At 37.6% G+C, this 23010-nt stretch overlaps 1 protein-coding gene across 4 annotated transcripts in view; it reads right to left on the minus strand.

Annotated features, from left to right (window-relative positions):
* Positions 1–5943: 5943 nt before the first annotated feature.
* The window catches only part of LOC306846452 (glycogen debranching enzyme-like), a 36470-nt gene continuing 19403 nt past the window's right edge, over positions 5944–23010 (minus strand). For all 4 annotated transcript variants that reach the window (XM_079379857.1, XM_079379860.1, XM_079379859.1 and 1 more), the window contains exons 17-34: positions 16020–16170; positions 15699–15823; positions 15288–15400; positions 14675–14809; positions 14306–14436; positions 14038–14174; positions 13750–13883; positions 11977–12152; positions 11665–11767; positions 11183–11408; positions 10570–10681; positions 10348–10483; positions 10102–10214; positions 9446–9657; positions 7873–7970; positions 7701–7788; positions 7483–7616; positions 5944–6552 (exon numbers count right to left, since the gene is read on the minus strand). In XM_079379857.1, coding sequence (XP_079235983.1) covers positions 6435–6552; positions 7483–7616; positions 7701–7788; positions 7873–7970; positions 9446–9657; positions 10102–10214; positions 10348–10483; positions 10570–10681; positions 11183–11408; positions 11665–11767; positions 11977–12152; positions 13750–13883; positions 14038–14174; positions 14306–14436; positions 14675–14809; positions 15288–15400; positions 15699–15823; positions 16020–16170 — 2442 coding nt within the window. In that variant the 3' untranslated portion in view covers positions 5944–6434. The remainder of the gene's footprint in view (positions 6553–7482; positions 7617–7700; positions 7789–7872; positions 7971–9445; positions 9658–10101; positions 10215–10347; positions 10484–10569; positions 10682–11182; positions 11409–11664; positions 11768–11976; positions 12153–13749; positions 13884–14037; positions 14175–14305; positions 14437–14674; positions 14810–15287; positions 15401–15698; positions 15824–16019; positions 16171–23010) is intronic.

Raw genomic sequence — 23010 nt, forward strand, 5'->3', positions numbered from 1 at the left:
TGAGAGAAACTGATGGACTAGAGTTGCGAGTTGTCCTTTGGGGTGGGGCAACTGTTGTATTTGTACCCACGAATCTAACAGGATCACTTTGAACGCCATCCCAGAAGAGAGAGAAATTCTGCACAAATGTTGCCCTGGAAAGGCCAATAAATCCATTAAATTCAATGACAGAGATAAAACTCATTAAAAAAAGCACATTATTGAATAATTATTTGCTGAAAGCATCTTTCAATGAGGCAAGAGAACTGTACATCCTCTTGCAGAATTATTAAAGCAATGATTAAAAAAAAAAAAAGAGTGTGTGTGTATGTGTGTTAACCTTCATCCTTCACTGAGTGGTACAAGACTTTGTGACTTTTGTTCTACTTGAATTTGGAACACAAATTTTATATATAAAAAAAAATAAAAAAATCTGACACAATCCAGACTTTTTTTAAAAATCCAAATGAAGGGCTGAGACTACGGAATATTCCCAAGGTAAAATACCCCCCCCCCCCCCACACACACAGGTTTGTTTTTGTGAAAAGTGGGGACATCCCATAGGCGTAATGGTTTTTATACTGTACAAACTGTATGTGCTATTGCCCTACACCTAAACTTAGCCCTCACAGGAGACTGTGCATTTCAACTTTCCCCCCCAAAAAACTCACTCTGTATGATTTATAAGCGATTTGAAAAGTGGGGACATGGGTCAATGTCCTGAAAAGTCACCTTCACCTTGTTATACCTATGTCATACCTGTGTCATTATACAAATTTATCCTCATTTGTCACAAAAACGCGCGCGCACACACACGCACACACAAACACATACATGGTACACATGATAAAACACACGATTGAAGAAAACAAGGTATATAAAAATTTTATTGATTAAAAAAAAAATGATAAAAATGGATCAATATAAGCTTTCTGGACCCCTCCCTAAAAAAAAAGTTTAATTTTAGGCCGGGTCATTTTTACCCTATGAGGGAAAGATTCAAAATGCGTAAGGATGAAGGTTAAGCATTTGTCATGAAATTTAGTTACTACTTACAGTATGATATCAGAATACTAAAAAATATTACATAAACAAACAAAAAAACAATGCTGTTCAGCTCTGTTATTACACCAAAGGTTGTAAACATAATACATGTAAATATTAGATAATCACAATGAACACAGGTGGAATAGGTTTTACCTGAACCGAATATCCGCGTTGTTGGTGTTAGGAGCTTTCCATCGAGCCACAATAGTTGATTTGGTAACATTTGAAGTGTGACTGACAGCTGAGCCCTGAAAGATAAAGAATGCTGGTTCACATCAGTGTGTCCAATACTGTCTGTATTTCCAAATGCTGCTACATGCATCCAGGCACTTCAGCAGAGATAAATAACACTGTAATGCAAAGCAAAACTTCTTTCTTGAAGGAAGTTTCCCAAAATCATAAAGGTTTGGATGACATCACGGTGAGCAAATGATAACAGAATGTTAATTTTTAATAAACATCTTACCTCTGTTCCACAGTTGAGTAATTGAGCATCGTTTCCCATGATTGTGAAATTTCCTACTGGACCTGTCTCATCCCTGGCTTGAAGAAGAAAGCCTATGAACCCAGTCTCATTTGCTTGCAGTGTCACTAGCAAAAAATAAAACAGACGTGAACTTTGAACTGTGGACTTGAAACTGACTTATACATTCACAAAAAAATCACAAGACACCAGTTGCTTAAAAGCCATTACCAGAATGGCTAGGATGAGGGACGTTATTTCTGATAAAAGCTCTAGTATCATGTCTATGAAAATCAATTTCTATGTTTTTACAGGTCCTGTCACAAACCTGTGATCACCTGACCCTCTGTGTAGTTTGAGACGTCAGTGATGACTCTATATGGAGGTTCTAACATAGAGGCACTATTATTTCCATGAATAGGAGCCATAGACGCGCATGCCAGAGTCACCCCTCCATTGCTGAATGCAGTTACAGCATGAAGATTCATCCCAAAAACCAGGATGAGAAACTGTTTATTCATCTAAAACAGGATAAATCAAAAAAGATTTCAATTTTCAATATTTCATTGTTATCAATAGCACATTGATAACAATGGTAAATGATAACATTGTCAATTAATGAGATTTTAATGGAAACAAAAAAATTAAGTGCACTATTTTGGTTCCAGTAAATGTTTTAACCATGCAAGAGTTACTAACCTTCACAAAATCAAACGGCGATGTTGAGTTGCTTTCCAGAAAAGTACAGCACAGTACAGTGTCAGTACAACTGATGTGTGTCAAGAATAAGAGGGTTTTATATGCGCTGACACCAGGAAGGTATACAATGAGCAGACAGGAAAACATCTTTATTGATAGGGGAAAATCATAAAGTAAAGGGAGGAGTAGATAAGTGAACTATGAATAAAAGTGGTTATTTGAATTATAAGCCAATAAAATCTTCATGTAAATCTTTCATGTCTGTTGTGCTTCTTCGATGTGTAATAATGGATGAATGGAGTCAGTGCTTATATAAATCTAACAGAGATAACATGAATGTGCATTCTGGTGTTATAGCTTGTATTCCTTTTACATGGCATACGTGCATACGTAATAGAAGAAATGTATGTTTAAATGGGTTGCCAGGTTCCTTGGTCTACTTTCAGTCACTTAACTTAAAAACAGACAGGCTTACATTATATTAGCTTTTAAGAACCCTTTGTAGAACCATGTGTTTATATAGTGTACTGTATATAGCACATCATTTAGCAGTTCAATAAACTTGTGAAAGTCAATTTTCAGCAGTTTTAAACTGCATTTTTTTTCAAATAAAGCTTTAAGAAGTTTATCATAACAACAAGCATGGTACATTTATTTGACATTTTATTTAATGTGAATTATTGAAAGATATAGGCATACTCGTTGAAAATAGAATCTATGTATTTATTATTACAGTCCGTTTATATAGCCCTGTGTCCGGACATGGACTACACATGTTCTAGAAGATATTAACATAATCTTAAGGTTTTCAGCAATATTTCTAAGATGAATGTTAGGATATATTTAGTGAACATGAAATTTTGACGTGTTTGATATATAAATCATATAAAGTTTTGCTCTGGGGGAAATCTAAACACTTGCTGAACGAGAGTAAATGTACCAATCCCAATACATTTACAAGGAAAAACCTGAAAACTAGAACACAATATAAGAGTTGGGACACATGCTACGCATTCACAGTCACAAGAGTTTTTACACCCACTTGAAATTCAACCAGTCTGTATTTATGGGATAGATATTTCCTTTGTCAAGAAAGAGCCTTCAAACTACTTCACAGTCCCACTGCTGCTTCTGGAGGAGCAAACATCTCACTCTTACAGTAAGTTTACTTTGCTCTCTTTGAATTAGACTCTAACTGCAGAAGAACACAGTCAGTAAAGGGGGAAAAAAACAATGGAAGAAGGGGTCATTTTTAAACATATTATATTGGTTCCACTGCTTCATGGCTACAAAAATGCGTACAGTAAACTAAAATTATTTATTTTGCTTCATTATCTCAAACTCTGTTTACCATTTCATGCTGTTTGATCAATCAATCAATCAGATAAATAAGCCTGTTGTTGTTTTTTATATGCATGCTGAAATTCTCCTGCTGTTGTGTTTGTGTTGCTTGAGGAGGGTCACGGCTTACCCTGATGGGCGAGTGGAGGATTCCTGTCAACCAGCACCACATTCACACCAGGACAAACCATCAATGGTGAGGGTAGTTTCTAACTGCAGCTGCTTCTTTATGGGTAATTAGGTATTAGGTTTTTACTTAAAGAGTATTGGTAATCCATTGTTAAAGGAATAGTTAACCCAAAAATGTAAATTTGCTGAAAAATGTATCCTTCAGGCTGTCCAAGATGTATATGAGTTTGCATCAACAAGGGGTCCTCTACAGTGAATGGGTGCTGTCAGAATGAGAGTTCAACCAGCTGGTAAAAACTACATAATCCACAACATGACTCCAGTACATCAATTAACACCTTGTGAATTCAAAAGCTGGATGTTTGTAATAAACAAAAGGATCATTAAGGAATCTAAAATATAACTAATATTGCTTTCTCCAGTAAAATAAAAAGCCACCTCATCTGAATCAGGAGAGAAACTCGCACAGATCAAGCACTGTTTATAAGGCATTGAGTACATTTTCAGCAAATTTTCATTTTAGGATTAACCAGTCCTTTAAATGAGTGAGATTTTCAAAGATGGACAAGCACAGACTTCCTCTTATGCTGATGTTCCTCCTATTGAAATAGGATTTTTCAGGCAGATCATATTAAATAACTAGACATATCAAAGAATAGCCAATGAGCTATTGTTACATCACAACCATGAGCTCAATCTGCTACATGCTAATCAGTTGCAGATGGTATTGGGGGAGCGACTTTTTCATTCTTCCTGCATTTGATTGGACAAAAATCTGCACAGTGCAGAAGGAATCATTTTATTTCCCAGAAAAAGAAAGACTAATTTTAAATGTATCAATTAATTAATTTATTTTTCTAATTTATGAGTACACTAACGTAGATTGCTCAAAACTATATTTATTTTTGAACTTATTGGGAATTTCTTCAGATTCTCTAAGCAAATCTACCTTAACACTTTGAAATTACAATCTCACGGCAATTTGTAGCCATTTTACACTTTGGTGAATTGGTGGCTAATTTGTCTGAATTCTTACAAATTTGTACAATTTCATTCGCGTTTTTATATATCTGTTTAAAAAAATGTTTTTATTCAAATTTGTAAAACAGCTATGTTTTCCTGTCAGATGTTCTTGGTAATTTCACGGTCTCATTTTATTACCATTGTAGTTTCCTCAGTGATGAAAAGCTCATGATTATGTAAGCAGCAGGGGGCAACTCAAGTTACGCCAACAGACCTGGAGAGGTCAACACACATCTCTGTGTTTAACTTTCAGTAACCCTGCAGGCGGCAGAGAATGCCTCCGGATTCCAAGGCTTCATGTTACAGGCTGGAGAGGTGGATGGAAAAACTGCAGTGGGACACTTTACATCAGTAAATATCAACCAATCCTGTGCCCTGAACTGCTTCAACATAGAGGTACTTTATTGTTATTTTAAGATGGAGCTAATGCGTTCAATTTCTCATTCCTATTCAATGCAGACATTTAAATATTAGGTGCAGTATTTGCTTTAACGCTAAAATGAGGCATGAGTCATGGAAACGCTCTGATTTTGGCCTTCAGAACTCAAGTCTCAGCCAAGCATCTGCAGACAAGAAATCCCAGTTTGAGGCTACATGGGAAGCACCGGCAAACTCCTCCTTGGGTGATATTCAGTTCTTATATGTGTTTAACTCTTGTTTAAAGAGGCAAATGCACTCGTAATCTCTTCACATTAAACACTTGATCATAATTCTCCATTATTTCAATGCCCTTTCAGTGTGACATTTGTCAGAGACTATACATCTTTTTGGACCATGATGAACAGCTCTACAATTCGGTCAACTGGCAATCAGTCCTCTACAACAATAAAACCACCAGCTGCTTGTCAGCAAACTAGTTCTTTACCAGTGAGTATTCTAATAGACATGCTCCTATTTTCTCATAATCAAGTGCTTGATTGTGCTTTTTTTTTTTTTTTTTTAACAGAACTCCAGCCTCAAAAACAGACATTTGAGTGCAGTGTGGCTCAATGGGATTCTCCATGCACTAATTTTGCACTCACATTTTCTTTTGATCAACCTTTGATCATTCTAGCTAGTTTTATATGAAAACACTGTTTTAAATTAAAAGCAATAAAACTAGATAAAAGTTTTTATAGATTTCATGGAATATAGCTACGCAATAACTGTGGAGAATGTGAATACTTTAAATGTGTAATAAAATAAACAATTGGCAATTAAAATGTCTGTGCTTTCTGAATTAAAACAAAAAGTTATAGTTTAAAAATAATATTTTCCAGATACCCAGTCTTTAAACATTCTTTTTATTTCTCATCTATCCATTTTTAATTTTCCTAATTATTCAGCCATTTCGAAACATGCAAACAAAAACATTTAGTGAGTTTCAAAAGTAATCTTACATCACAGTAAAATGTGTTTTTGTGCAAAGAAGTAGGACAAACACTACACATTAACTAATTATAGGTTATACTAGACGTGTTCTGAATATTCCGACAGAATTACATCAACAATTGAATGAAGTACCTCAGCTATATAAAGGGCAAACTCGCAATCTCTAGCTGTCTAGTAAAAGCTGGATGAGCAAGGGAGGGGAACATGAAGAACAAGGAAATCTTATTCTAATTCTGAAGTACAGGATGTTGTGTTGTACTTTACACTCTATCAGCTATGAGCTCAGGGTGGAGACGTGTCCTCAGACCTGTTCAGTTAAGCAGCACACAAAAACAAGATTGCACAGGAACACTTGTGGAAGTCGAGGGGGCATAATTTCTGCTCACAGATCATGAAGAACCTCAAGCACGGCGGCAAGAGACCAGGCCTGGGTTTCACAGCTAAAAGGGCAGTACTGGCCATTCTCATTAGTGAGCTCTGGCAGTCCCTTCCAGGATGACCTTAGGAACAGAAAACAGATATATCAGATCCTGATTACATGGCCACATTATGCAGATTTGATCTCCATGTACAACATAATGGCATTGAAATTGCACACTTTAAAGTGAAACTGAAATTTCGAATTGAAAATACACCCAATGAAAATACATCAATTTCACAAGAACACCCATATATCGCAAAAATGTTTTTAAGCTTCCATGAGGTGGTTTTTCAGGCAATTTGAAAAAATAATATATAAATATATATACCTGGCATACGTGAAGTCACATGATCATTCTTTAATGTACTATAGCCACCAAGTAGCACCTAATTCGTGGCCACTCTCAAGTATAAGGGGCTTTCCTTGACATTAATGCTTGGAAAACCTTTTATTTACACTACAAACGTCTGCGGCACATTACGGCTTCAACACGGTCACCATAGCTGATCGCGGCCCCTCTAGTAAATACTTTGGTTTATAGCAGCCGCGCTGCGGCAGGTTTCAGAAGCGGCTCTCCGTGCTGCTTCTCTAAAGATACACATCTCATTCAATTAAAGATAATGGGTAGTGCGGTGCCTGCAATATACATACGTAAATCTACCAACATCTGTCACCATGACTTATCGCAAGAGGAAAAAAAATGCTTTATTCGCATAACATGGAAACGGCGTCATTTCGCAATCGTTTTTTTATCGACATTTATAAAATATCACAAATGTTTTGTGTAAATCTGTACTGGAAATGCACCTAGTGACAGACCATTATATTGGCATCATATGTGTTGTTGTGTATATCTCATTTGCTAACTTCAAATTTTAATTAATATAATATAATTTTGAGTAATATTTGCAATATTCCAGCTATAAGTCATGACACCACTGGTTTTAAAACTCATTTTGGTCAACCAATGACTGTTTCTGGGGGCAATAATTGTTTATGCAGCGTTTACCTTTCCATGTGGACATAATGGCGAGAGAGAACATTCTTCACCAAATACACTGTTTTGTCATAGGTGTCTTTTCCAAGCTTCTTTGCAAAGTAGATCTTTGCACGGAGAAAGTAACCGATAGGCCAGAGCCACTCCTAATAAGGTAGATGTATAGAAACGTTAGGAATCCTAAAAGAAAGCAGAAATTGTGTTGATGAAGCAGTACAAATGGATCTTACAGGGCCTTGATGGTAGTTGAAGCCCCTGGCGAGGTTGTAGTTGTCATTTTCCAGAGAGTTATCATAAACACCACAGTACACCATGTCACTATTCAAACAAACAAATCATGAGTCACACACAAGAAGCAGGAGGAATGTTCCAGGTAATACAGTATAATTCAAGGACTCTCACTCTGGGTCTAAGGTCTTCATCCCAAGAGGTCCCAGCAGTTTCTCTTCTGCAATGTCCAGTGCTTCCCAAGCATGCTCCACAGTAAACAGCTCTGGAGCCTAGGAAGGAAAACCATTAGAAACATAATAATTATTTATATCTATTAAAGGTGACATATCATGAAAATACAACTTTTTCTGTGTTTAAGTGCTTAAGTACATTTTTTGTAAGCCTTTCTCTGCAAGCTTGTGAAAAAAGGAGTCGCTCAGATTTAGCTCCCCCGTGACGTATAAAGGGAACCTTATTATATTATTACTGCCCCTTAAACTGCAAGTTTCCACCCACGGTGCCACCATTGTGTGACGACAAGCGACAATGGTGTACCAGTTCTAATGCCATGGCAAAAATTTGAGCAAAGCATGCTAACTGTTCTGTCTTTGGATGCATTGACGAGCACAGAACACTATTTAGAGTCCCAGCCTCCCAGACGAGACAAGAAAGCAGTGGATTTATTGATTAATTTACTGCATATTACACCACACAGATCTAATATAAACATGTGATTTCTTTCTCAGCTGTTTACCTTCACATAACTGTTTTTGTAACTCATATGTGTTTTTAACATGAACTTGTGTGTATTTGACAGTTTAAGCACAATTAGACATGAGAGAATTTAGTTTATTACTTGCGTGCAGTGTGACAGATGCTTTTTGTACGAGTGCTTCGGATGTGTGCGCTCAGAAAACTGTATATCAGAAGTTAACGAATATGTTTTTTTTTTAGCAGATTATCTGAGGAACGAGCTGTAAAAGCACAAGCTGTAAAGGCAAAGCCCTATTCTGGAAAAGGGGGCGGAGAGCAGCAGCTCATTTGCATTTAACTGGACATGCATAAAATCAGCATGCTTCTACTTCCACTCAAAATAGGCATTTTCAAAATTATATAATAAATTATCTGTGGGGTATTTTGAGCTGAAACTTCTCAAAGACATTCTGGGGACACCTGAGACTTGTAAAAAGAGGCATAATAGGTCTCCTTTAAACTTTTACTCGCTAACTTAGATCCTCACCAGCCAAGGAAGCAGAAACAATAATTTGCTTCCTAAAATTGTTTTTCACTGAAATTTTTGAGCACTGTAATGGCACATTTTTCCTAGTCACATAAAAACATAGCATGTCACCAAGTTTACAAAGACTTGATGTGAATGAACAACAATTTTAAACAAACTGTTGATTTGAGTAATTATGGTTGCTAATTATAAAATCAAATGAACATAAAACATAAAAAAAGCTGTAAATAATTTTAGATTATGCTAAAAATCATGATAAAACACTATGAAATATAACAAATATATATAGCAAATAAGCAAACAAGCAAATACATAATATATAAATAAATAGGCAAATAAAGAAAATAAACACAAAATAAATGCAAACATGCAAAAATAATAAGCAAAGACGCAAATAAATAGCAAATATATACATTTGCAAATAAATAAATAAGCAAACAAAAATAAAAATATAAACACTGGCCTTTTTTGCCCTGATATCTTTTATATCTAATCAAGTGTGCTAGTTTTAGAGCAAATCCTCACCACCATCATGGCAATGGGAAAGTTGGGTCTGAGCTGGTAGTCACACCAGGGGCTGGAGGCTCCATAGCTGTCTTTGTAAATCCCCCGCTTATGAACCAACTCGGGATGCTTCTCATTGGGGTCATTCGGGTCATGGGACACATAGAACATCTTCTCAAAATTCTGCTGGATTTTTCTGTCCCACTCTTCATAGGACATAGAAAGCTGTTTGCCTACAGGTATAACGTAAATGTTTGTGATTAAGAGATTCTGTATTTGCACATTTGGTGCAAATTACAAATATTAGATTTGATCTTTTAAGGCAGCATCCTATGATTTGAAATGGAACCTTGGTAGGTGATTTAAAATGCTCACAATCAATACACACATAAATGACTGGGATAAATGATAAATTATAGTTCCATAATTTTTTAAAACTTTTCTGAAATTAAATATAGTTGTCATTAATCTCAATTTGTCTGCCATCATGGATTCATTTTTTCACTGAACTTGTTGAACAACGCATCTACAGAGGGCAACATCATTTTGCTTTCTACCTTTTGAAACAGACTGCACAGACTGATGATGCCTTAAAATGCTGTGTAGAAAGGCAGATTTGTTTGAAGTTTTGGAACAAACTAATGTTATGAGAACTAGTAAGGGCCATCTGAGCTCACCGTCTTTGTGTATGGCCACACTATTGTAAGGAAAGAGCCCTTGTTTATGTAGCGCCACCAGCCAACGCAATGTAGATTTGCACAGACCCACTATTTCCACCGCTGATCCATCTCTGCATTAGGAACACAACAGTCATATTGAATGATGGCAACAGACAGAGAAAGTGAGACCGAGAAAAGAGATCCAATTATAAATGGCATCTTATAAATAGAATATATTTGGCTTTAAGAGATTTCAACACATGCCTAGGTGTAGCTGGTATCCCTTTGTTGCGGGCCCTCTCGCTTTCTCCCATTTTGTCCATCCAGGTCCCACAGTTGAACCGATTTCCACCATACACAAAGCCAGTGTCGGGGTTCACCTTGGCCACAATGTTGAAGCCTGATAAGGTTTAGAATACAATAGATTCAACATTTTCTCAAAGGAATCTTGAAAAAAGGCCTAAAAATATTTTAAAAAGGGTTTACCTTCGTCTCTCATGTTGTTGTCAATTTGAGGTCCAGCGTTCCTCTCTCTGAACTCTATACCCTGCATGTGGCGCTCCATGGCCTCATGAATGACCTCATACAGCAGCTGATCCTGTGGCATTAAAATTTGTATTCACAATGCATTATATAGTCTATCATAACTACAATGAGGCATCGACCGATTACTGGCCTGGCTGAATACTGGCGCTGATATTAAGCATTTTTCTGGTTATCGGTAATGGTTATTTTTAAAACCAATTTGCCTATAAAATAATTTAAAAGCATTTAAAGAAAGTTTTTGTCAGAGACCTTGTTATTCTTAATTTTGAAATTAATTTTAATTTTTACACCAGACATCCAGTATATATTAGTTCAAATTATTGGTTATCAGACTACTTGATCTGTAATAATCGTTATCAGTAATAATCGCTTCGGCCCTGAAAAACATATCGGTTGACCCCTACTGTAACTACAACTGAACATTTATTAAAGAAATTAATACTTTTAGTCAGCAAGAACACAACATGGATATATATATATATGACAACATAATATGAGTGTCTTTAGTTTTTAAAATCAATGTTGTTTTCTTTAACTTTGATAGTGTGCTCACCACAGTGCCAGCTGACAGGGGTTTAGAGTCATCTGCGGGGTACATCCTGGACACAGGGCATTGGAGGATGTCAGTGCCATTGGGTACCATAGTACAGTAGTCCTGAATGCACTGCAGCCACCACCATACTGCGTCACGGCAATTAAAACGGGCCCCTACACCCTCTCCCAGCAGGTTAGGAATCAATCCATGTCTCATTGTGCCAGCAAAGGCCAGGATGATGTTCCTATAAAGCAGGATGAAGAGGAAAGAAAATAACTGAGAGGAGAGGGAGAAATCTCGTATCATCTCTAGAGGCTCAAGAATAAAATGCTTTGATCGGTTTCTCAAATCTAAGGTCATCCATTGAGGGGGAAAAATGAAGCATCACAAATCTTTCCCAAATGATTCTGGATCGACTGAGATTAATATTTTAAACTAATAAATTAAGCATATACTGCATTTACATTCTTACGCATTCTTGGTCTCAGTTAATTGAGTACCTGGCCTCCAAGTGATGGCCTGTGACCAGCATTAGTCCTCGCAGGGCGATAAATGTGTCCCTTCCCCAACAACGGAAGATTCCAGCGGAGAAATGAGGTAGGCCTGTGGAATGAAGAAATCATCAAGACCAAGAATAATAAGAGATCATTGTACCAACTCACTGTTAAATTTAATCCTACAATCCTGTGTTAGCAGCCAAGATACTTTCGCTACTCAGCAAGCAACACTTAACAATTCATATCCTCTGGCAACTTGTAGAACTTCATTTTGACATATTATTTAGGGTTTTCTGTGGGTTACTCTGGAGTCACCTGCAGCCATGGAAACACAGCACTGCTCCTTCTGCTTTGTGATCTCATTGACACGAAAAGGCACATCACTCAGGGCTGGTGAGAGAGGCGGAAGAGCTGGAAAACGTCCAACAGCACACATTTGGACCGATCCGAGAGCCAACAGCTTCACAAAAGATGAACCATTCTGCACAAAACTAACACACATACACGCACACAATAAGGGTCTTATAACAGCCCACAGAAACCTCTAGAATTATAGAAACTTGAGCATACTTTCAATCATGACAACTCTTAAAATAGTTTTGAACAATTTTATTGAAAAAAAAAAACCCAGCATGTAGGTAGGATAAATCTTGGCGGATTTAAGATATGCTACAGCTACGCTGCTGGCATGAGTGAAGGTTTACTGCTGAAACATGCTAATAATTACAGGGATTAAGATTTGTACTGCTTCTGCAAATTAAAGGAGATAGAACCCAGTAGCAGATTTAGATTTGTGGTGCTGGGGAGGATTAGGGCTAAAGAAAATTCACATGGTACTGAGACGGACCAGATTCAAAGTAAATAAAAAGGTTGCTACATAACAGATTAATTGGCTGTGCCGCCGGCTTGTGAGAACCAATTAGCTACTCAAGAGAAAATAACTTTTGAGGATGGATTTACAATAATATTCAAAATGGGTTTTTGCACCACGTAGTTCTATGAATTTAATTCTAGGAACTAGCCAGCAGGGTAATTCCTAGAGAAACAATTTCTCCCTCTGGCTGTTTTCCTGGTTGCACTTTCACTGGCAGCAGGAAGTCTGTGGCGGCCAACAGCAGCATCTTTACTTGCGGCATTTAAAAACATCAACAACCAGTGAATGGAGTACATCATGATTGGAGCAGTTTTTGTTGTGTGCCATGGGTTTTGTGATAACAGAGATGGAATGTAAACAACATTTTACATGATTGAAATAGCAACAAGTTTGGCTAAGAGAAAGTCTCCTATGACAACTTGCAGTGTTACATACTAGGGATGCTCCGATCAGGATTTTTGCCGCCGATACCGAGTACAGATTTCTTGTCATGGTGATCGGCCGATACGATGCAGATTCTGATGCTTCAAGCTTTATATAACATGTAATATTGTTATATACATAATCACAAAAATTATTCCTTATACAGTGAACATTTTATTATTCCTTTAAAATTGTATTTATGCATAACATTATGTATATCATTATGTATATTTTAAAAGCAACGCGAGTCTTTAATCCTTAAATCCTTCAAGTGATGCGCAGATCAGCTTTAAGGTCACTGTTAAAAAATTAACCATCCATTCATCATATCATCATGCAAAACATACACAACATAGAGCAAATTTTTAATTGTTTCTCAAAACGTCATAGCATTTCCACACTGGCGATGACTTGCAGCATATGTCCCCACGCATCATATACGTCGTCACGTGTTGACGTCAACAAATTGCGATCGGTTCGTGAGATCGGCCAAATGTATGAGTACCGATCGATTCATAAAGTGTGATTATCGACCGATATCGATCTCCGGCCGATCGATCGGAGCATCCCTATTACATACAGTATCATCGAGGTTGAGAAAAGAACACAACACTGTAGAAAACAGGTAACTGCCATTATCGCTGTGCAATTTCGCCAAATGTTCTACGAACTATAAAAAAGTTCTTCTGGTGCGAAAGCTCCTAAAGAACTCAACAAAATTTTATGACAGGATAGGACATAATAGACACAAACACCAGGATGATCTGTCTCAGTCCTCTTGAGACACTGACCTTGACATCTGTTTGAAGGTCACATCAAGTGCAGTAGTGTAGGCCCCTACCAGGATGGCATCAAAATAACAGGGAATGAGGTAGCGAGGGATGTGCTTCAGGTATGCAAACATAGCCTGGAACCACTGACCCACCTAAGAACATGTTAGTGACAAATTTAACTACTGGACATAAGAATAGAAGCAGCAATTGGTAACTCTGGATCTGCACTCTGGAGTTTAACCGCAGCTAACACCCTGATATTATCAGCTACATAGAGTATTTATTTTGATCGCTTGACTCATTTACCTCAGCTAGTGTGCCCCCGCATGATATCAGTCTATTGCTCACATAGTCAATCATCCAATCCCCTTGCCTTAGGTTGTCACAGAACGGGTGGCCAAGATCATTTTTGGGCCTAACGTCTGCCAACACTGACAACAGACCTGTGAGAAAGAAATTACTAATTTTTTTGCCAGTAACTGTGATTTCTTAAAGATACCTGGAAAGCATTTAATTGCAAAAAATACAAACCTAATGTATATTGTTGTATGAAAAATGCAAGTTTCATCTGTACCTTGCAGACCACCGTATTTAAGTGGCTTCCAGCCGGGGATGTTGTAGCAGCCCCCTCCATCTTCTTTCTCCTCCGCATCACAGCGAAACAGAAGAATGTTCATATCAGCTAGAGTCATCTTAGACATAATCCTGGTGTGGAGAAGAAACATGAAAAAGAACCTTCAGAACTCATAAGTGTTCAGTTTTCTGTTTACACAGAGAAAATCTTTAAAGGAGATCAAGACTACAAAGCTGCAGTAGCTCTTAAGCACAACAAAAAAAAGGATCCGAATGTCCATTAGTTTAAGTGGAAACGGGCAGAAAGGATCTAGACTTGGCACCAGCACCATGATGATGGAAAGCATAAATGTGGATGAAATTAACTTACTTGGTCAGTGGACTCTTCAGTATGTCAGGTGTGTTTGGATCAAGCAGACTTCCTGCTTTATACAGTGGATTGAACTGAATGAGATGGTTCCTTAACACACCAACCAGCTCCTGAGATTTGGGGTCCAGACTCACCCTGAGAAAGAAAGACACTTCACATTTTAAACTTTTAAAAAAACAAAACACTACTGTTCAAAATGTTGTGGTTAGCAAGATTTTTTTAAAAGAAATTTATACTTTTAGTCAGAAAAGACATAAAATTGATCCCCAGTGAAAGTAAATAATTCAAAATATTACAAAAGTTTTCTATTTCAAATGCCAAATGCTGCTCAAAGCACAATGGCGCTATATGTCGGCGTGCTGCCCACGAGGCTATTGGCTGACTTTAAAAAAGTCAGTTGTCCTCTTTAGACTATTACATGTTTAATTTGTATATTGTCAGGCCTATTCAGTTCCTGTTAATGTACAGTAAACACATTTAAAATTTAAGTTATAATGACATTTTTGTTGCTTTTTGTAGAAATTTTAGTGCAATGTTGGATAACGTCTTCATTGCAAAATCTAGGTAAAATCCTGATTCAGTTCAGGGAGAGTAAATGCTTTTGAAGTCTAACCTGAAAGCAATAACACTTCCAGGCGTCAGCTGCTCAAACACAATCTCCTGCACATATTCACTGCGCCCTCGAGACGTCACCCCAGCCTGCCGCACCACCTTACTGTCCTTCAGCTGAGAAAAGACAGAGATGCAAACAAAGGAACTTCTGAGATTAAAAGATAAGATTGACAGTACAGGCAATCAAAAGGCCATGCAAGTCCGGGCGGCAGACATTTACAACCAGGCAGGAAAGGGGAGGTTTACCAAAACAAGTTGTTGAGATGAAACTAGAGCTCTTTGAGGGCTGTGGTGTTTAAACTGCAGGGTAGGGGTTGAACTTTGCTGTTTTGTGAATGAGTGTTCTCAGCAGAGGCCATTGTGTTTGCTTAGGACACTTATAATTAGAGCAGTCTCACAGCACTCAGGTTACCTGGATGTGCTCTTTAATCTCCACCGAGTACCCAGGCATGCCATTAATGCTCCTCTCATCTTTTTTGTAGGAGTCCGTCTGCCTCTCTACGGTACGCGCCTCCAGCACCACCTCCTCTATCTTACCTGTGAGATTTCAGAAAGATTTCAGAGTTTGGCTTCCAGTCAGGCATTAAGTCCAAGGACACATTATCAAGACAGAATAAAACCAGATGTCAGAACAGAACCTCAATGAGGGAAAGTGTGGGAGGAAATCTCATCCAGTTAAACATATAAAGAAGGTTCAGCCTCTCTGATAAGGAGCAGCGTATTTTTGACACACCTGGGATGCACATCGGTGGAACCTCGTCTGCGTAGCGATGGTGTTTGGGGTTCTTGAAAGCAGTGCGGCACACAGACACCACTGACTGGTGCGTACTGGGACAATGCCGGGTGACCGCCACAACGTCCTCATCCACTTGGTCTACAAACACCTAAGAAAACACCCAAAGACATATTGATAAAGCTTGTGAAAGTTTATTATAGTTTTGCATAACAGTTTTGTTTTTATTTTAAAAGGATGGTTCACCCCAAAATTAAAATTCTGTCATTGACATGGTACTGTATCTCACCCTCATGTCGTTCCAAACCCGTAAGACCTTTGTTCATCTTCAGAACACAAATAATTTTTTTTTATGAAAGCCGAGAGCTTTCTTACCCTGCATAGCCAGCAACGCAACTATGATGTTCAAGGCCCAGAAACATAGTAAGTAAACATAAACATTGTTAAAATAGTCCATGTGAAATAAGTGGTTCAACCGTAATGTTATGAAGCTACAAGAATACGTTCTGTGCACAAATTTCTTCTCTTCCATGTCAGTCTTCGACATGCGCTCACGACAGTATCACGACGCATGCGATTGCAAATCATTCTCTCTGTCAAAATCTTCAGACACGATAACAAAGACAATGTGCAAACTTCTACATGAGAACGCTGGCTCCTGCGTTAGCAGCATCACACGCATGATCCTGACATCATGATGCTCTCGTGAACGCAAGCTGAAGAAAGACACGGAAGAGACGAAATTGTTGAATAAAGTCGTTTTTTTGTTTTCTTTGCGCACAAAAAGTATTCTTGTAGCTTCATAAAATTAAGGTTGAACCACTGATGTTTTAACATGGACTATTTTAACAATGTCCTTACTACTTTTCTGGGCCTTGAACGTGTCAGTTGTGTTGCTGTCTATGCAGAATCAGAAAGCTCTCGGATTTCATCAAAAATATCTTTTTTTTTTTTCAAAGATGGACAAAGATCTTACAGGTTTGGAACGCCATGAGGGTGAGTAATTAATGACCGAATTTTCATTTTTGGGTGAACTATCCCTTTAATACCATTTACAAACTGACTTAAAAACTTTTTTTATTTATTTCTAGTTTATAATTGTATATATACACTGTTCTATTTAACATTATATACATAAATATACATATGTAAAATATTAAATACTATCTATAAACCTTAACATATATTTAGCTAGTTAGTTAGTTCCAGCTATGATTATGATTATGATTAAGATGACTAGCAACATGGGCACTATCTTCTCTAATACATTAGAAGCTGTTGCCCCAATCAAATTGAAAAAGGTTAGAGAAAAACGCCACCTGATCTAAATATCTCCTCACAGTTTAATAGTAATGATTTTACGAATTTATTCACCGATAAAATAGATAACATCAGAAATACAATAACAAATGTAGAGCCTACTGCGTCTAGTACTTCAGCTTCATTCGTCGCACCCAAAGAAAAACTGCAATGCTTATGCGTGCATCTACAGTCAAATATCTGGGTGTTATATTAGACAGCAACTTGTCCTTTGAAAATCATATTTCCCATGTTACAAAAACAGCATTCTTCCTTCTTAGAAACACTGCCAAGCTTTGAAATATGTTACCCATTTCTGATGCAGAAAAGCTAGTTCATGCATTCATGACCTCTAGGCTGGATTATTGTAATGCACTGCTAGGTGGTTGTCCTACATCTTGAATAAACAAGCTATAGGCAGTCCAAAAATGCAGCGGCTAGAGTCTAGGGGTGGCACGGTACACAGATGTCACGGTTCGGTACGTACCTCGGTTCGGGGGTCACGGTTCGATATAATTTCGGTACAACAGGGAAAAAAAAGACATCTACTTTGCTCAGTTTCTTTTATTTTGATGTGAAAATGCTAAATATTATTACATGTTATATATATATAAAATCTGTTTTGTTTTCATTGTGAGTGTACACAAATAAAAGCAGACCTTTAACTACAAGCAACAGCACAAATAAAAATACAATAGAGTAATGATACAAATAAAATAATCAGTGATTTTCAGGGGGTTTTTTAGGTACAGAAATTGAAGTACGATTAAAGTAATCAAAAGGTAAAACAGCATTGCATATTTGACTGTATAAATTAAAGATTACTCTTTATTAAAGTTACAAAAGCGATTCAATCAAGAGCAGTGAGTGATTTCTTTGTTGTTGCTGTTTATTTAATATTAACTGTCACTTTAAGAGAAAGCACTGATACTGTACGCCCAGCCGGCTATGTCTGCTATAGGATACTTACCAAGACGGGCATTTTGACAGAATTTTGTGTGAATTTATCCATTAAAACACAATAATTCAGAGAGAGGTTCATATTTGCGCGCGTTCTGAGGCGCAGGTTTGTGCGCTTCTGATGAGCGCACACACAAATCTTCTCACTGCGCGCGCGAGCTCGCGTCCTCTGGCTCTTAAATATTTGAGCTGGCAAAGCTTACATGACTTTAGTCTAAACACCGATATCAACGTGTGCTGTTCAGGTCTCACCTGTGCGCGCGCTATCAGCACCCGGGTGATGACGGAATAAATGCTCATATTCCAGCATACGGCACTCGCATTGAACAAGAGTGAATGATTTGTCCACTTATTTTTTTTTCTTTTCTTTCTCATCGCTGTTGTTATAATGTACTGGGAAGCCAGAATGCGCATCCATTAACAGAAACATACATTAGCCGAACCGTATTTGTTTTACGTGTTATTTATAACAAACCACATGCGTTGTCAGAATTCAGTTGAACCGCGGTCCTAGCGCGTGCCGAACCGTGTGTGGAGAACCGTGCGGTTCGGTTTTTTTCCGCGAACCGTGCCACCCCTACTAGAGTCCTTACCAGGTCAAGAAAATATGATCATATTACCCAAATTTTATGGTCTCTGCACTGGCTACCAATTACGTTCCGTATCAGTTACAAAACATTATTACCTAGAAGGCCCTTAATGGTTTAGCTCCTGTGTACCTAACTAGTCTTTTGCCTCGTTACAAACCATCACGCTGCCTAAGGTCGCAAAACTCAGGATAGCAAAGTCTACTAAAGGAGGTAGAGCTTTTTCACATTTGGCTCCCAAACTCTGGAACAGCCTTCCAGATAACGTTCAGGGTTCAGACACACTCTCTCTGTTTAAATACAGATTAAAGATTAAAGACAAAGACATCTTTTTAGCCAAGCATTCATATAATACATTTTATAATCTTGTACTGCAATTATATCTGATCAAATGCACATTATTATTCTTTAGCTTGGGTTGAGCAAATCATTTTTGCTTGGTTGGAACAGCAGCTACGCTAATTACGTCTGTATTTGTTTCTCTGTTTCTGCCACAGGATTGACATGCCGTGGTAACTAGGAATTACACAAGCTTCAGTCTGGATCCAACCCTTAAAAGATCTAGCTCCCTTGTAAAAAAAAATCCTATTGGAATATCTGTTTATCCTTTACTGGATCTTACTGGATTCTTAGAATCCTACTGGACATTCTGATTTATTTTAATGAAATTTCACTTTGTCCTTCACTTTGACTTTATTTGATTCTTAGACTTTTATTGCAGGATCTTTTATTGACTCGTATAATCTTATTGTACATAGTGATTTTTAAATGGAATTTCACTTTGTCCTGTAGGACCTTATTTGATTCTGTTAATTAATAACTTTTAAGAGTAACACTGCATGTGTGTGTACTTGTAACCCACAATCAAAAAAAAAAAAATCAGCCTACATGAATACACAAATATAAACACTGAAATTCATAATAAAGGCAAAGACAATAAATACGATATTTAATAATGTACGAATAAGTTAAAATGTATTACATGTGACTAAGAATTCATAGAAACACAAACATCTATATATGGTATTGTCCTGACGCTTCCCCTTAAAAGGGGTCATATGACATTGCTAAAAATAACTGATGTTCTGAGAAGCGAGGTGTGCTCTGATTGGCCGAATACCTCAAGCGTGTAACGGAAATGTTACGCCCCTTCACGTATTGTGATGCCGTGTCCCGGCGTGACAAGACAAAAACACATTATAAACGAGGCATTTGTTGCATCCAGTGGGGACATAATTACTGATTATAATGACTTATACTGTCTTTTTACACGTCGCATTGTATAGCGCCACGTAAACATTACCATGTCTGCATTTGTGACTGAAGAAATGACAAACAACAAGCACTATTCTACTACACAGCTCAAAACTTGCATTTGAATCAGTGACAAATTCTTTAAATATGAAAACAAACTTACAGGCTGTGAGTCAGAAGCACCAAAAAAGTTGGAAATGCCCCACTTTATAGAAACAGCCTTTGTGCACAGCTGGCATGGCTACTCTCCGAGGTTCAGGAAATAGTCCTCCATAAAATGCGCTGCACACACTCTAATATTTGGGTTGAACTGTTCTGAAACAGTGTTGTAAACACAACTTAAACACTGATTTCTAGTTGTGTCCTCTTTTGGAAGCCCAAACAAAGTACTTTTGCCCTCACAATGAAAGTGTCTCCAGGACATGGCGGCAGCAACAATACTACAGCAAGAATAAAAATCACGCCCTCTTTCATTGCATATACATTTGGGCGGTGTTATGCAAATCTTCCCACACCGTGATGTAGACATGTGGGGGTGTGTTTAAATGAGCTGTTTTAGGAGGGCGTGGACAAGTCTTAACTTTTATAAAGAATATCTCTTTGGGTTTGAGACTTTAGTCTTTGCAACTGGGATCTTATCTATGCACGAACATCTTGTAACACTCCAAAGAGAAAGGAAAACTTGAAATTGCATCATATGACCCCTTTAAGAAATCCGAACGTAACTGTGGCACGCATACTTTGAACAGTAAAGGTCAAAGAGGAGAAGAAGCCGAGAAATCGAGTGATTAACGTTGTTTAACTTTTAACAACATCAACAAGTTCTTATGGCCTGTTGTCCAGGTCAGATTTTACGTTCCAGTTAAAAAGTTTGACACTGGACAACGATTATCCTGTGATGTGTGTGTACATGGAGAAGATGTGAATGACAAGAGAATTAAGTAGGGATGGGGAGTCGACTCCTCGACTCTGAATAGGCGTGTTTGACTTGAAGCAGCACTGCGCAGAATGATCCCTGTATGACATCAAAGTACCGCGAGGGCGATTCGAATGCGTAGGATCCGTCTGCTCTCTTATCGCTCTCGCGGTACTTTGATGTCACACAGTGACCATTCTGCGCAGTGCTGCTTCAAGTCGAATGCACTTAATAAGCGCTCTAGAGTCGGAGTCAACTCCAGAACTGGAATCGGCTCTCGTTGTCGACTCCGAAATCGCGGATATCTGCTTCTCAAATCTCTATATAGTGTCTGGCAATTGAGAGCAGTATATCAGCAAAGAGTGAGTGAAATTAAGTGAGGATCCGTTTGCAGTGCAGTCCGTGAGCGGTGCAGAAGGAGCAAGCACGGGCTCATTGTGCTTTCACATAAGACGCGTTTGAGTGCGCTACGATTCGCGGCTGTTTGAAACGGGCCGTGCACGCGTGTGTCGTATAGCTGGAGTTGTCGCAGAAACGACTTTTCCCCATACTTTTATCCTACATGAAGGTTACTTTAGAAATAAATAACATGGTAAATGTAGTTTGTAATTAGGCTATACATACTTCTGTGACAGCTTTATAGTTTAATTGATGCTTTGTTATGTGATGTTATGATGTTATATACAATTTGGTTTTCCAGTAACAATTTACTTGAAGGGGTGTGACATGACACATTCATAATCATGACATGACACATGTCATGAATAAGAAGGAGGTTTTATGCATGTTTATGACAACTGTCTTTAAGTGTCATTCGCTCAGTTATGTCATTTTAAATGCAAAGATGACATTGTTTGAGATGGCTTTGTTATGACAACTTCACATAAACCAATACATCATAACCTGTCAGTGTCTTTGTCATGACAACTTGATATTACCAAGACAACATAACCTGTCATAAATCTGTCATAAACATGACACAGCAGATTAATTATCAAACTTAAACTACTTACTTTATGGGTTAACATTAAACTGTCATGTGGTTGGTCTTGACATTGGCTGTCATGAGGCCATTATAATTATGTCATGAATATTTTTCTGACCACTTTTATTCAGTGGTACAAGTTGAATGTCATTAAAATGTCATTAAATGTTAATACTCTGTCAAATTGTTTTATGACAGTGTCATGAATGTTTTTCTTAACCTTAACTACAGTGGTACAAATTGAATTTGTCAGAGGAAATTGTACTCCTGTCATTGAAAACTCACCTCACAATGCAACACGTTCTCACTCCCAACTCATCACATATTGAAGCTTGGTCAGGACCACTTGGCGTCGCTTTCTGATGCTCAAGGTACTCCTTTAGCATAATTTTTCAACTTGCAGGATCCTCCATTGTTTTCAGTTGTTTGTCTTAATTTAATGGTTTGCATGCATTTGTAAAAAAATAAAATAAAAATAAATTTTATATAAATGTATACTTTCATTGGAGCACCTAATGTCGTACTTTTTACTGCACTAAATTTCATAAATAAAAGTTGTTGTTTGTTTTACCTTTAATACTTAAGAATATAAAAAATGTAGTTCCTTCTTGTACTCAAGTAAATCTTTGAATTACTTTTACTTGAGTAAAAGAAAAAGTAATAGATTTCTAATGTAATTAAGTATTATATTATATTTAATATGAAACGTAGTGCAGTAAAAAGTACAATACTATGCTTTGGAATGTTGTGAAGTAAATTTTTCTAAAGAAAAACACTCTGATAAAGCACTGACACTTGAAAGGTACTTTTACAGCAGAGTAAAAATACTTCACTACTCTCCGCCTCATAACATAAGGTTTTAATCGCTGAAAATGATCACGCAATCAGTCATGAGACACACAAGAGTCAATAGCATTTCACAACCAAGGATGATGTAAGGCTTCTTCTGTCTGGCAGCAGTTTCACGCACAGAGACTGCACACAGGAAGA

The sequence above is a fragment of the Barbus barbus genome (genome assembly GCF_936440315.1).
Source record: "Barbus barbus genome assembly, chromosome: 26".
Taxonomy (NCBI): Eukaryota; Metazoa; Chordata; class Actinopteri; order Cypriniformes; family Cyprinidae; genus Barbus; species Barbus barbus.